General features: G+C 40.0%; 1 protein-coding gene across 10 annotated transcripts in view; it reads right to left on the bottom strand.

The window, feature by feature from the left end:
* Positions 1-159: 159 nt before the first annotated feature.
* Positions 160-16,080, bottom strand: part of ZNF655 (zinc finger protein 655) — a 16,802-nt gene continuing 881 nt past the window's right edge. For 2 of the 10 annotated variants that reach the window (XM_077907855.1, XM_077907857.1), the window contains exons 2-6: positions 15,269-15,411; positions 14,004-14,089; positions 13,474-13,624; positions 6,536-6,640; positions 160-6,004 (exon numbers count right to left, since the gene is read on the bottom strand). In XM_077907855.1, coding sequence (XP_077763981.1) covers positions 4,611-6,004; positions 6,536-6,640; positions 13,474-13,624; positions 14,004-14,089; positions 15,269-15,404 — 1,872 coding nt within the window. In that variant the 5' untranslated portion in view covers positions 15,405-15,411 and the 3' untranslated portion in view covers positions 160-4,610. Of the gene's footprint in view, positions 6,005-6,535; positions 6,641-11,647; positions 12,476-13,473; positions 13,625-14,003; positions 14,090-15,250; positions 15,435-16,080 lie in introns of those variants that run through there. The other 8 variants (XM_077907853.1, XM_077907856.1, XM_077907854.1 and 5 more) reach the window with 7 other exon arrangements.

Here is a 16,080-nt window from a genome sequence, read left to right as displayed (position 1 = left end):
AATTTTAGATGCCTTTAAAAACTGCAGACTCGGCAAGCAAGTAAAGGTGGCCTTTAGAACCCTGGCCAGTTCAAACTGCACCTTGGGAAGGAAAACATTAGACTGGTTTGAGATTTGTAATCCGAGCAAGTGTGGGAAAGAAAAAGACAGACACGGTGATTCTGCCCAAGTTGTAAATTTATAAACATGAATGGGATACAAATGTAAGAGGTTAACCATTTTCTAAAAGTGAAGGTGAATTGGATGCATCAACAGAATTAAAGATTCCAGTATTTATTTTCTCACTGACTCGTACGGTGGGCTGTTTAAAATCCTTCCAGTCCTGGATGAAACACTTGTTCCTTCATGAGCCCGTATTTCGAAAGGAGTGTAAGATGTGACGCCATAGGGTACAAACGTTAGCAAGAAGAGACAGGTTTGCTGACTCCAGTAAGGAGTGCCTATGGGGAGGCAGTTCCTACCGGTCTCCATTCCTGATGACCCCTAGAGCCATATTTAAGTTCTCCAAACCCAGGGTATCCCTTCCTGGACAATGCTAGTCCTGTACTTCTAAATGCTTGCTCCTTAATTCCTTTTTTTTTTTTTTTTTTTTTAGCTTTTATGCTAACCACATATTTTCATGGGTTTTTATATTGGTGTTTATATTCATAACTTTTTGGAATTTAATGTATGACCAGTACCTTTTACATTACCGCACTTAATTTTCATGCTATTAACCATTCTATAGACAAGGAAACCTAGAGAGGCTAAGTAAAATTTCCAAAGTCACACAGCCCATAAATAGCAAAATTCAAACACAGATATGTAAATTCCAGAGTCATTGCTAGGACTACTACCTTAATCTGTCATAGTCATCATTACCTAATAGATGGTTTGATTCGTTTACATTAACTGTGCCCATGGGGTAGCATTGAATAGCACAGTATCTGGCAACTGTACTACTGAATCAAAGACTAGATGTCACATTTTCAGATGTGAGAATCCCATTGGGCTTTGCTGTTGACACCCCAGGGGTCTCCTTTAAACTTCATTCTTAGACTTCCTCAGTTGCTCCCAAACTACTTCCTAGGGTGAGGCAATCCTCCAGAGAGCTTATTTCCTCAAAAATGCCATACTCTCACCTGAAGACCTTCTGACATGCTCTTTTGCCTGAAATACTCTTCCTGCTCCTCTTCCAGGGGTCCCCATGTCTACAGTCTACATCTACTTTTTCGTTCAAGCCAAAAACCAAGTAATCAAACTTCATTTCCCCATTACCCACATTGCTTCACTGCTACAATTTAACCAGAAGTGGTAGGAAACCTAATACATGTCCATCAATCAGCAAGTTCCAATTAGCAGAAAAAGAGAGCACATTCTAGGCATTGAGAAATGGAACTGAAAATCTGGTGACAGGAGCATAGGTAGCTTGACAGGAGGTAAGAAATTTGGGAGCTCTGACCTGTGGCAGGTCATCGTCAAAATTAATCTAAGCCGGTTTCAGGGAGGGTCTCTGACTAGCTCCCAAAAGATACTGGGATATTTTCTCCTAGTGTCCCAGACAGCTTCTGGGAACATTTAAGATCAATTGCAAACTGGTAATAGTCCATCACTGAGGATATAAACAGAGAATGAAGAGCTATCAAAGAAAACTTCTCTGGGTTCTGGGATGTGTCTAATACCATCATGATAATGAAAAGCCTGGGAGTCAGGCCTGACTTGAGCCATTAACTTGCTGGGTGACCGTAACAGATTCTTCACTCTCTCTACAGTTCAGTTCCTCTGTAAAAGAGACCTAGTTCCCTTGAAGAGTTGTGAGGATTAAGTTTAAATATGAACATACATACATATCCATGTAGGTAGGTGGACAGAAGACAGACCACATTTGGTGTACCTCAGCTATTAGATTTCTTCTCTTCCCTCCCCAGTTTTCAGGATAAAAAGACTAGAAACACAAACCCCTGTTATATTGGACTGATTAAATATTCCAGGGTTAAAGAGACAAGTTAATTGTCCTCGAGGATTATTCTGGCTTCTCATTGTTTTAAAATGTTTTACTTATTTTTAAAAAACTCTGCCTAGTTCTACCAAAACCTCAAAATTTTTATGTGTCAACAACAGCCCAATCAAATAACCTTTAGAATCCTAAACATTCAGACTGTTCCAGAAGTCTGTAGAAAAGCAAGCTCTGTATCAGTATGAAGGATGGTGATCCACTCCACTCTTGTCATGAAGGAGGTTTCTGGGAGGAAATGTGTCGCAGCCAGGAAAGTGACTCCAAGTTTCAAAATGCTTCCGGCTGAGGCCTTTAGATATTTTTTGAAACAGATTCTGAGTATCAAACACACCTTTATTCAAGTGGAAGTACAAAAGCACATTCCTAAACCAAATGCATACATGTGATTTTTACATATTCTGCTATTTAGGGATTAATCTGCTTCATAATCACCAGAAGTGACCATTGGTCTCTGTACATAAGGGCATACACAGAAATAAAGAGAAAAAACATGCATTTTTCATTTGCTTTTACATTTAAATCAATTCATTTAGATCTCTACTTGCACCTGATAAGATCCTATGCTTGCTGATGGCTAAGAGGCAAAATACGGTGGTAGAACTATCTTAGAGCTTAGCCATAAGAGGCTTATAGAAGAAGCAATAAATTTTTATATATTTGTTGAGGATCCCTAATGAATATTATAATATCTGAACTATGAAGGCCTCACTTGCTGGAATGACAGTAGGAATTTTAAGTAACCCTTGCCTTATTCACAAAATGTTATGAAGCTTAAGATGGAAAAATACAATAAAATGCTTTGACACCTGTCTAAATAATCATGAATTCTTGACTAGGTATTGACAGTGATCCTGAAGTCTGGGCATCCTGACATGTGATCACTTTGATCAATCAAAAAACCTAAGTTCTTTTATAAGGCCTGTAGACTCATAAAATACAGAAAATGTGATGAATAAACAACTATACACAAAACCCCCACATTTCAAATATGGTCCAGGATTGATGAGGGAGAGTGGGTGGAGAGGGCAAAAATCCAAACAGATAAAGAAGCAATCATAGTGGTTAAAATTTTACCAGGAACAGACCTGCCACGTTCTTGAAATACTCTCTCTAGAGATTACAGAAGAACAGTAATTTCTTTTTTGAGAAGCTGCATTCTCTTATGAAGTTATTTTTTGTATATGTTCTTTATATTTTCTCCTATCAAAAGTAGACCCGAGCATTTTGCTGGCCTTCAACAGAAGAGTATTAAATAATTCTAAACTTGACATGCAGAACAGGTGCTGAGTGAATGTAGCTAGACCACCAGGAGTCTTGTGGCTCCCTGATGTCCTTATCATCTCTTTTAGAGGGCTGTGAATGCAGACATGGCAGCTAAGAACTTGGGTGTCGTTTGAAAATGTTTAGCCACCTGCCACAAACACAGGGGAGACAGAATCCTTCAAACTTGTGGATGTGGAAATCCAATTCTTTTTAAAGGAAGATGCTTCACTTTAGGAAAGAAGACACAAGAACACCAACATCAAGTAGGGGCAGCATACCTGCTGATGAGAAGCTTAAAACTAGAAAACCATCACTTGAAGGTGCTAAGAAGATGGAGAAATCAACAGGAATCCAAATGTTGTGGCTGGAAAGGAACAGGAAGTAGGATGCTCAGGAAACAATAGACCTAAGAGTCTGTTTTGGAGAGAACTTGGGCTGAGAACAGCGGAAAAAGCTAAATGAGCTACTTTCCAGAAGTTAATTATGTTCTTACATTGGTGTATCAACAATATTTTGGAGAAGCTGTAACAGGAACCAAATTTCAGGAAAAATAAAAACATTTATAGGCCATATTTAAAAAAATAGTTTAAATGAGTTCCATAAATAGTTTATATACCTACTTACACCACCTATTAAATAAAAGAATGCCATGAGGAAACACCATTGCATTCACCAAGTCTCCTCAGACTATCTTCTTTTGCAATGAAAAAGATCAGGGCTATATATTAACAATCTGATATAAAATTCTCTTTCCAGTATTTTGATGTTGAGTAAAGCCTGAAATGTGGAGGTACATCTTTCCATTTGTATTGTACCAGCTTCTGGTTTGGTGTGGAGATTCTAACAATGAGAAAGACTTGAACTCCCATTGAAAGACTTGTCAAATTTGCTACACTTGACTGGCTTCTCCTGGGCATGGACTCTTTGTTGAATAAGGGGTGGAAGATGACTGAATCCTCCCATGCACATACACGCTTATTACATTCATAGGCTTTCCACAGAATTCTTTCCGTAGAATGAATTTGATGCTGAACAAGGTAGTATCTTTGACTGAAAGGTATTTCACATTTGTTACAGTTGTGGAATTTTATTTCAGTAAGAATTCTCCAATGGCGACTAAGATATGAAAACAGCATGAAAGATTTGCCACATACAAGGTATCCATAGGTTTTCTTATTGGTATGGGTTTGTGGAAGTTGATGAAGTTTAATGCTGACAAACTTTTCCTATAGTTATCACATTCAGAGGGTTTCTCTCTGGTGTGGATTCTCTGATGCTGATTAAAGGGTGAGCCAGGACTGAAGGCTTCACCACCTTCAGCACATATGGTATTTCTCCATGGTGTGAACTCTCAGATGTTGAATGCAGCCTGAATGTGACTAAACGTCTCCCCACGTTCAGCACATTCATAAGGTTTCTCTTTGGTATGAATTCTTTGATGTTGAACAAGCTGTGCTCTCTGACTGAGGTTCTTTTCCCACACATCACAATCAAAGGCTTTTTCTCTAGGGAGGACTTCCTGCTGAAGAACAAGGTTTGAGCTCTGACTGAAACTTTCCTCATAATCATGACACTCATAGGACTTCTCTTTCCCGTGAATTCTATGACGTGGAACAAGGCATGAAGTCTGACCAAAAGCTTCTCCACATTCACTACACTCGTGGGGTTTCTCTCCCGTGTGGATTCTCTGATGCTGAATAAGATGGGAATTCAATCTGAAGTCTTTTCCACATTCCTTACATGTATAGGGCTTTTCTCTGAGATGAATTCCTTGATGTTTAACAAAGGTCAACCCACAATCGTTGAACTCATAGGCTTTCTCTTCGCAATGGGCTTTCTGATGTTCAACAAGGTGTGAGGTATGATGGAAGTCACTGCCACAGACAGTGCACTTACAGGGCAGCTCTCTGTGAATCCTCTGATGCTGACTAAGATGCACACTGCGACTGAAAACTCTCTCACAATTACTACATTTGTAAGATTTTGCTCTAGTGTGAATCCTCTTATGTGGAATTAGGTCTGAGCTCTGACTACATGACTTATCAGATGCTTCACAGGATTTATCAGATGCTTCACATTTATAGGGTTTTTCTCTAGTGTGTATTCGCTTATGTCGACTAAGACTCGAACTCTGGCTGAAAGATTTTTCACATTCTTTACACTTGTAGGGTTTCTCTCTAGTATGAATTCTCTGATGTCTAGAAAGGGCAGAGCTCTGATGGAAGACTTTCTCACATGCATCACATTTATAGGATTTCTCCGTGGCAGGAATGCTCTCACATTTACTAAGGTGGGAGAGATCCATTAAGCTTTCCTTATATTCAGTACTCTGGACATCCTGTATTAGATTTATTTGTTCTTGTTTACCAGCAGCTGAATTCTGGTTCACACCCATGTCATACTTATCACTATCATCAATATTCTGTATTCTAAGAACTCTCTGATCTGTATCAAGGCTAGAGTCCAGACTGAAGCTTTTTTCAGGTTCATTACATTCATTATTCTCACTGGTGAAAGTTTTCTTGCTGATTGTTATTTGCCTAAACTCTCTCTCCAGGAAGAGAAATTTCCTTAGGATTTCCTGAAGCCTTTCTAATCTGTCCTCAGGTTTAGACACTTCTCTAGTCCCAGGAACTTGGACAATATCCTTTTTGAGTCTTCCTACTCTCACTCTGTACGAATGTACTTCTTCCAAAATTTCCTGCTTAGGAATCAACAGCTTGTTCTCTTCTCTGGTCTCTCCATCTAATTCAATATATAAATAGAAAATGCAAATGTAATCTGTACCCTGTGCTTAGGGGAAAAAAGAAAAAAAAAAAACTCGAGAGGAGAAAACTAAATAACTTAGAATCTACTAAAATGAGAGAAGTTTATCTACTCTGAAGCACAGGCACAAAATCTCAACAGCAGATGTTAAGGGCATGAATAGGAGCAGAAAGGTAATATCCAAATGGTTCAGGGTATGGTAGAAACAGAGGACATTTTCAGTAGAGTAAGAAGATAACCAAATAAGGTGTTTCAAAGGAGCTAATAGGGAAGTAGTACAAAAGAATTACAGATAAGCAACTTGAATAAGGGACTCAGTATAACTTGTAGATGATAAGGGATAAAATAAATGCAAAGAATTCATCAGAACTGAAGGGAAAAGGAAGGAGCTCTCCATCTGGTATAGAGACGGAGCTCTTCATTCTGCTTGCTAAAGCAGCTACAACTTGGCTCAACAACTGGACTCTTACTTCCCTACTAATTCCATCTAATTGATTCTACCTTACTCACCTGAGCAGTCATCTCTTAAGACTTCTCTATTCTTAGTTTCCAGATCAAAGACCTGTAGATCTTGTTCCAGCTGGGAGATCCCATCAGGCTTGGAAAATGGAAATCCTGCTCACAGAGAAGGAAATGGGATGTGGCAATTTATCCCCAGACACTACACCAAGCCATTTTTTAACTAATGGTTAATAGATAGATAAAGTAAATTCTTAGAAGACATTAGGGAAGCCCTGGAGAGTGAGAAGGGCAAAGATCCTCTACAAGGAGCTCTTATTTGTGCTCCGGAAAGAGGTGTGTTACAGGGCATTGATGACTTTGGGAGAAGTATTCATTTATACATTATTCAAACAAGGGAATTTGAGCATGGGTATGTACCTGTCTTCACAGAAGTGATCATATTCACTCTTCAGCTGTTGCCTATAGATTGATTAATTTTTGTATTAGAACTGGTCTACAAGTATTAGACCTGATCAAAAGGGAAGTCATCAAAATATAACTTCACTGGACTGGAGGAAGGTGAATACTTAAGTACATGCTGTGTGGTGAGCTAAACTGGAGCAAAAGAATCAGTGAACACTGAATATATAGTCTAAGAACCAATCTCAAGAAACTTCACCAATCTCAATTCACTTCAGGGCATACGAGAAAACAAAATAGCATAACACATTCTTACCAATTAGAAGCTTACACTTTTGTTTATTCAACAAATATCTCTGGGGGGTCTCCCATATGGAAAGTATGTAAAAATAGAAAAACAACCAACTATAATCCAATACAGAGAGAAAGTGCAATAAATGTGAACTTTCAAATAAAAATGGTCTTTCTTGACTTACATAATGGACTCTTAGGATCTAATCTCCTTTAAAGCAAAAGCAAGAAGCAGTCTGATCCTGAGGGGGCAGAACTATTATAGTATCAAAAGGGCAGTTTTTATGTCTTCAGCCCAGAAATCTTCTAGTAGCACACATACAAGGACTAGCTCAAGCCTGTCAATTCCAAAAGCCTTTCTCCCCACGTACTCAATGTCTACACAATTTATTATTCGTTTCCCTAATCCTGACATGTCACTATATAATGGAGTTTATAGATTTTTATTTAATTGGTTTCAGGAATTATCCCTACTTCATTTATAAACTCTTACTAGAAAAGACCATGTATCTTATACTACTTCGGATTTATTTACTTAAGACCTACTTATTGAGCGCCAATTTTGTGTCCTAGTGTCAACATATAACAGATAACCAGTTTCTAAAAGGGTGCTGGGCCTGGAAAATATGACAAACCAACAGCTGTCCTCTTGGGATTCCATGTGAGAGACTATGAACAGACAGAGCAGAACACATATAAGGCATTTACTGTGTTTCTGAATTCCTGCTGGGTATTAATTGTCTATTCCCTCTTTTGGATGCCTGGATGCTTATTTAGTTGAGGTCCTTTGAGTCAAATGAAAGTTTTGCAAGTTTTAAAAAAAAAGTGTGACATGAAGCAGCAAATATTCTGCTCAGAATTCTAACAGAATTTACTTTTACTCAGATATTAAAGTGTTTCTAAGTATTTGATAACTGAAGCAAATTTTGGTTATTCTATATCTACACCTATATCACCTACACACAACAAAAAAGGATGGTTTCCACATGGAAAGATAGGTTTGATTTTAGACTGTGTTTAAGTTAATGCAGGGAGGAATAAGAGAAAATCCCTAGTAGGCAGTGCGAGGTAAAAGACTACAGTGTCAATGAGAGAACAGGGTTTGAAATACAAACTAAAAATCAGCTCTATCATCAGTCTAATTAAAATATTAAGTTAAGGTGCACTGCACATGTAGTGGGTGCAAAGGACCACAGGACCACACCAAGAACTTTCCAGATTGTCAATAACTTAATACTCATCATAACTTTAAGAAGTAGAAACTACCATTGTACAAATAATAAAACTAAGATTGAGAGGTTAAGTAACTTGCTCAAGGTCACAGTAATTGGTGAAGCTAGGCCTCAAACCCAAACAATCTTTCGGAACCTGGCTTTTACATAGTCTACTAGTAAAAAATAATGATTGTGAATGAAATCTATCCCTTCCTCCAAAATACATACAGAAAAACAAAAGAAGATCAACATACTGACGATGGAGTAAAAGGTAAAAATAATAAAAAGAACAGAGAAATGGTCACTAGATTAATACACAGAAAGCCAGGATTCAACAGATTTGGAGTCAAGGATATTCTAATTAAAAGGAAACTAAGGGGCACCTGGGTAGTTCAGTGGTTGAGTGTCTGCCTTTGGCTCAGGTCGTGATCCCAAAGCCCTAGGATTGAGTTTCCCATTAAGCTCCCCGTGAGGAGCCTACTTCTCCCTCTGCCTAGGTCTCTCGTGAATAAATAAAATCTAAGAAAATAAAATAAAGAGATGCCTGGGTGGCTCAGCAGTTAAGCATCTGACTTTGGCTCAGGGCATGATCCTGGAGTCCTGGGATCGAGTCCCACATCAGGCTTCCTGCATGGAGCCTGCTTCTCCCTCTGCCTATGTCTCTGCCTCTCTCTCTGTATCTCTCATGAATAAATAAATAAAAATCTAAATATAAAAAAAAATTAAAATTTTAAAAAGGAAACAATATGACTCACTATCAAAGAAATGAAAGTCTCTTTAAAAATCCAACTCCTACACAAAAGTATGAGTAATATTCAATTTGAGGAAATTCCACTATAAAAAAATAATTTGAACACAGTCCTGAAATTTGTTTTAAAAAATCTGATCTGGGGCACCTGGGTGGCTCAGCTGGTTAAACATCTGACTCTTAATCTCAGGTCAGGCCTTGATCTCAGGGTTATGAGTTCAAGCCCCATGCTGGGCTCCATGCTGAGCATAGTGCCTACTTTAAAATTTTCTTTAAATAATTTTTAAATCTTATCTCTAGCTCTTATCACTTGAAGTCCTTTCCAAAAATTCATTTAAATAACTACCGTAAGCCAGGTACTTACACACATAATTTAATCTAATTTAATCCTTGGCACCAACCCAAGGAAGCTTTATGAAAGCTTTATGCCCTTCTTCTTGGTCCTTAAATATACAAATAAAATCCCTCCTTGGTAATACTGTTCCTGTGTAGATTTAATGGTATCCCTAGACGATTTTACTTCTTCTCGAATGCATGTTCTTTCTGCTCACAAACTGTACAACCTAATACCCAACTGTCCAATTTTTCACGGCTATGAAATTTCTAATTGTCATCAGAGTATAAAGCCATAAGAATATAAAAAAATCACATGTGGAGCCCATGAGTGGCACAGTCGGTTGAGTGTCTGACTCTTGGTTTCAGCTCAGCCCATGATCTGAGAGGGTCATGAGATCAAGCTCCACATTGAGCACTGTGCTAAAGCACAGTCAGATTGGGACTTTCTCTCCCTCTGCCCCTCCCCATTGTTCTCTCTCTTTAAATAAAAAGATAAATAGGGCAGTCCAGGTAGCTCAGCAGTTCGGCCCAGGGCATGATCCTGGAGACCCGGAATCGAGTTCCGCATCAGGCTCCCTACATGGAGCCTGTTTCTCCCTCTGCCTCTGTCTCTGCCTCTCTCTCTCTCTGTGTCTCTCATGAATAAATAAAATCTTAAAAAAAAAAAAAAAAAAGAGAGAGAGAGAGAGAGAGAGAAAGCTTTAAAGCAAACAAACAGGGCAGCCCGGGTGGCTCAACGGTTTAGCGCCACCTTCAGCCCAGGGCATGATCCTGGGGCCCTAGGATTGAGTCCCTGCATGGAGCCTGCTTCTCCCTCTGCCTCTCTCTCTTTATGTGTCTCTCATGAATAAATAAATAAAATCTTTAAAAAAAGAAAAAATAAAACAAACAAAAACCCCACCATATGTGGTTGGACTAATTGTCCTAAGGGGCAAAACAATGAAAAAGAACATGAGCTTCAGATTCAGATCTGAGTCCTATGCCTAGTTCTTTTTTTTTTTTTTTTTAAGATTTTATCTCTTTATTCATGAGAGACACACACAGAGAGAAAGAGAGACAGAGAGAGATACAGGCAGAGGGAGAAGCAGGTTCCCTGTGGAAAGCCCAATGCAGTACTTGATTCGAAACCCCAGGATCACAACCTGAGCCGAAGGTGAACGCTCAACCGCTGAGCCACCAAGGTGTCCCTATGCCTAGTTCTGACCCTGCACATATCAGTTAACTTTTGAGCCTCAGTCTCCTCAGGTATAAAATAGAATAACATCTGCTCACAGGGTTATGGTAAGGATTAAATAGTACCTTGTAACATATTGGCTCTCAATAAACAGTAAATAGCCATGGCAGTAAAAGACATTCTATACAAAATCATTTTTGTCCTAATGACATCAACTTCGAAAAGCAAAGGTTTATGTGCCAAACATTTCCTGATTTATCAACTTCCTTAACAGCTAGAATTCTGATAGGCATGTTTCTGATATCGTCTAATAAGGTACCAGCCACAATGACCCTGTGTGAAATGCAATCCAGACCACTTTCCTGGTCTTAACCTCCAGCACTAAGTCACAGATAAATTCCCTTTGGGTATGACCCTCAAGTCAGTAATTCATTCGCTGTCAACAGAACATGCTTCTCTTTAGATTTGGTAATGAAAAATAGGACTTTTTACTTACTTTATTCTTTTACTCAGCTGCTCATACTCTGTATGTTTACTACTAAATAGTAGAAGCACTTACCCAAACAAAAAAGTTTTGATGTCTGTGACAAATACAATTGAGCTACCACCGAGGGAAAAAGATGTGAACCTGACAGTGGGGCTGGTAAGTCAGGAACTGAATTACAATGTCCATATTTTACAACACCAAATATTAAGCTAAATAAGTGTATAAACTTACACATCAGGTGGAGTTTGCTGAGCCCACAAATATGAAAACAACTTCCTAAGGACTGTAAAAAATAATTACTAAAAAGATGCTGTCTTGGTCACAAAAGTAAGGTAAACAGGACAGGAGAGTTTCTTGTATGTGTTTGTAGCCAGTCTGTGTGTGTGCATGCATGTCCTGTATATATACAGAGATGACACAGGAAATGGGATAAAGTTCAGTCTAATAGCACACTGTGCTACTAGGCTAATTAAAGTGCTAAAAAGTTTGTTTACTCCAAAAAGTAGACAGATTAACTGTTGGAAATTATGTAATTATTAGGTAAAATTAACAGTAGTTTACAATTACATCACTTTACAGTTTACAAAGTTGTTAAATATACATTCAATTTCATACCCTGAAATAAAGAAATTAAACTCTTTGCCCTCCCATTTCCCATCCATCAAGGACAGAGCTAAGGAACACTTGATTAGGAAAGGTCATTCAAATGCATCAATCTGTATAGCACCATGAAGAATAAAGGGGACAAAGTCAGGGTCTTGGAGGGGGCCATGGGGACTTAAAGGAGAAGTCTAGAGTGTTAAACATGAGGAAAGCCCAGGGGTTGCAGGAAAGTCAGACAATAGGAGGGGCAGGTCATATTCACTACAGAAAAGGGGAGGGGGTGCACAGTATATGTTCCACATTCTAAAACAACATGAAAAGGTCATAACTGAAGAACTGGAGTTGAACTCTGTGGTTTCTCAGAACACAAGTAGATGACCACCAACCGTGGCTTATGAATAAACTCAGAATTCAGGTTCAAACTGTATTTGGCTGCAACAGGGCTTCCTTGGCCCTTCAGAAATTTAACAAAGGTCATCTAAGGAGCTGCAATTTTACACAGTGGTGGCATCCTGAGAGCATCAATCAAGTATAATATCTTACAATCGTGGAAAAGGGGTTTCCGAGCGGGGACGAGCAATATCGATGGGAAGCCGATACCTGGGCCATCTCTTGGAGATTCCTGCTGAAAGAACTGCAAGTGTTTCTCCAGAGAAAGCACTTGCCTGGGTATGACTCAGGGCCGGGCAGGAATTCACACTATGAATCCGGGTGGTAGGAAGGCGGAGAAGTATGCCTACAAAGATCAAAGAGCCAGGAATGGGAAACACACTAAAAACCTTCCCAGTGGGCAGGGTGCCTCCCCACAGGTAAAAAGACTTCTTTCATCTTGAGCGTAATCAAGGAGACAAAGGAACACCCAGGATGCCACCAGCATAGGCAAAGCCAAAAAAAAAAAAAAGAGAGAGAGAGTGAGAGAAAAGAAAAAGTGTGATTAAATACATACACACATTTAAAAAATTAAAAAAGCAGAAGCAAAGACAGGCAAAAAAAAAAAAAGGAAAAGGAGAATGATCACATCAAAGGGAGCTGCCAACAGCCCCACTGATGCTGCACTAGAGCACTACTGGGTGCCTAATCACAAGAGCCTACTGTACCATCCAAATGATAAAGGAGAGACTCGGTTTAAAGCTGAAACTTCTGCTACTCGGGGTGAGGTTACTTAGGACTACCATCTGAATGATTCACTGAAATAGACTCGCAGTGAGTCAGGTCTCTAAATGAAGTCTCTCAAACTCTGCCTGCTTGGAGATGAATTTAGGGATGTTAAGAGGTAAAGGATTATTCAACAAGGATTTTAGCCTATCTTTTAAAAAAGGCACTTCTTCTTCCAAGGAAAATGTAAAACTTCCAGATACAGGGACACTGAATTACTAGGAAGGAAACTGTCTGATTGTGGACTGGGAGGCTCTAGGATCTCTCTCAAAAAAGAGGAAAAGATAGGGAAGGTGAGAACTTAGGCAAAGCACAAGCAAGTTTCTCTTTGCTTACAGGAAACAGATACCCCATGAAAACAGGAAGCATTAATTAAAGATAAGAAATAAAATGTCTCATCTTGAAACCCCCGGAGAAAACCCACTCCCAGAGGAGATGACCTTGAAGATGGAGGATTCAGAGGTTCTAAGACCTGGAATCTGAGCCACACTCCACTTTCTCAGAGACCTTGCAACCTCCTCAGAAACAAGGAAGTAAAGAAATCCTAATAGGTAAACTGAATAATAAGAAAGTCCTTACCCAGTGAGACCACGTTCCCATAATTCTCTAACATCACTTCTCTGTAGAGATCCCTCTGAACAGGGTCCAGGCATCCCCATTCCTCTCGAGTAAGGTGCACAGCCACATCCTCGAATGTCACAAACTCCTGAAATAACACAGCCTGGCTGCTCTGGGGAATGAGGCCACACAGTATCATGGCCAGAAAATGAAGAACAAAATGATGACACAGAGAGGGTTTCCAGTGTGTAGCAAAGCTAGGGAGGAGGGAAAACAGACTAGAAACTTGGGAATGAGTTCCATAATCTTTAACATCTAATGAGCACCCATCACAGCACTAGGGATAGAGAAGGAACAGTGTTTACTGGTGGTCGTGGGGAGATGGGAAGGTGATTTGTGTGAAGTCCAGGTCTCTGCAGAGGATCAATTCCCAAACTGGGGTCTGCTACTGAAAAAACTTCAAGGCAGGGTTTATGGATGGGATGAGGGAAGGGCCACACTCGATCAATAGCAACAGTCCCTGAGGAAAAGCAGAGGGTTCCTCAGCTCACCTGGTACCTGGCTGTCAGGAGCGTAGCTGCCTGGTCTCCTGGGCTTCCCTCATGGGGAAGAGCAGGCACCTGGGGAACAGGTGGAGCTGAGGGAGGAGAAAGGAGCCAAGAGTGAGAGCAACCCTTCCCCCAGGGCTCCCTGAAAGAAGAGGGAGTCAGTGGGACCCTTCTTCACATCAACATTCTAGTAAACCAATGAACATTTATCAGGTACTGAGTGTACCTACTCTGCTCCTTCTCAGCATTGGCCTACCCTCCCTACCCATGTGTAGACCAAGATACAAGACTTTCTTATGAAATCTCATATTTCACTTTATTCTCATGGCAGGACATTCCTCTAAACAGGAGGGTACCCACTATACCTGTTTTGCAGATGGGCAAAGCAAAGCATAAAGACTTGCAGTGACTTGTCCAGAGCAATGATGATTTAGTTGATTTCTGATGCTTTCCCACACACTGCTCTGTAAATTTCAGTGAGCCTTCGTGAATGGGCACTGTCCCTGCAACCAGTGTGAGAGGCTCCAAAGATTAGGAATGGTCATGTTTCCTCACAACCTTTTCCACACTCCCACAATGCCCCACAATACTGTGGCATTTAAGTGGTGTTGCTGACACATGTTATTTCAGGCACTGCAGTAGGCCACAAACAATCTAAGACAAGGTTCTTACAAAACAAAAAAAGTAAAGACATGTCAACCTATCTATATGATACATAAAGATGTTACTGTGGAGTCAATATGTGATATGTGTACACTATAGGAGTTGTGCTCAACCAAGGAATTAAATGGTTGCTTTTTTGGCCAAAATTAGATTAGTCACAAACATTGCGGCTACAACAGAATGGCAAGTGGCAAAGCTCACAAAGTCATCAAGGAGGAAAGAAACTAAGTGAAGGGAACAGGGGGAGAGACAAGCCCTAAATCTAAGAGGAAGTAAAAGCAAGGCAAGGATTGTGAGATGCAGCAAAAGCAGCATATCTTAGAAATTTTTCTGGATGTGAAACTGGGATAAAGTCAAGGTTTTACAAATGAAAACAAAAGCCAGAGCAGAGTGAAATGTCCACCACTCTGCCTATTTAAGAAAGAAGGGCTATCCTTAATAGAAGAGCCCAGACCAGAACTGAACTGAGTCACAACTGTCCCTCCCCTTCCAGACCTCCCCTAGGAGCCATCTTCTTATTGAAGTTCCCGGCCTCTCTCATACCAGGCCCAGGAGCCCCACTGTACTCCCCATTCTCTTGGGCTTACGTGTTCTCTCTGCCTTACCCCCGTTGAGCTCCTGTTCCATGTCGGTGTCCTGCTCGAACAGAGGCTCTGGGGACAGACCCTCAGATGGGCTCTCCAAAGACTGAAACTGGACAATTGGTGATCCTGCTGCTTCCTGGGCAGATATTTCCTCCATCCCTGTTCTGGAGGACAACGACCATCACTGCTGGGTAAAATTGCGAGAATTTATTGTACTACATTAAAGCAACCCATGGTTTTACATCCTCAGGACTTAGCAAAGTATCGCAAATCCTGTCCATACTCAATAAAAAACAATTGTTAACGACTAACCACCTAAATAAAACAGAAAGAAAAATGGAAATTCCTCAGTTTCAAATATTTAAGAACTGAATCATACGGTCCAAGTATGCAGCTTTATTTCAACTCCACTAATTCAGAATTTGTGGTATTTCATGAAAAAATAAAAATCAAGGACGTACAACTTAATAGTGTGAGAAGATTTCTGAGGAAAGTTTAAAATATCTGAGGGGTGCCTGGGTGGCTCAGTGGTTGAGCGTCTGCCTTTGGCTGAGGGCGTGATCCCGGGGTCCTTGGACAGTGTCCCGCATCTGGTTCCCCGCAGGGAGCCTGCTTCTCTCTCTGCCTGTCCCTGCCTGCCTCTGTGTCTCTCATGAATAAATAAAATTTTAAAAATCTTTAAAGTATGTGAAACGTACAAACCTCTTTCAAAGTTCAAGTTTGTACCAGAGAAATATGCTAATTATGATTTTTTTTTTTTCCTGGAAGCAGGCCCCCGAGGAATTATTTGGCAAACACTCTGCCAGCCCACTTGGAATAACTAAATGGGCTTG

This window comes from Canis aureus, chromosome 8 (assembly GCF_053574225.1).
Source record: "Canis aureus isolate CA01 chromosome 8, VMU_Caureus_v.1.0, whole genome shotgun sequence".
Lineage (NCBI taxonomy): Eukaryota > Metazoa > Chordata > Mammalia > Carnivora > Canidae > Canis > Canis aureus.
The sequence above is the reverse complement of the archived record's forward strand: the minus strand, read 5'-3'. Positions and strand labels throughout refer to the sequence as shown.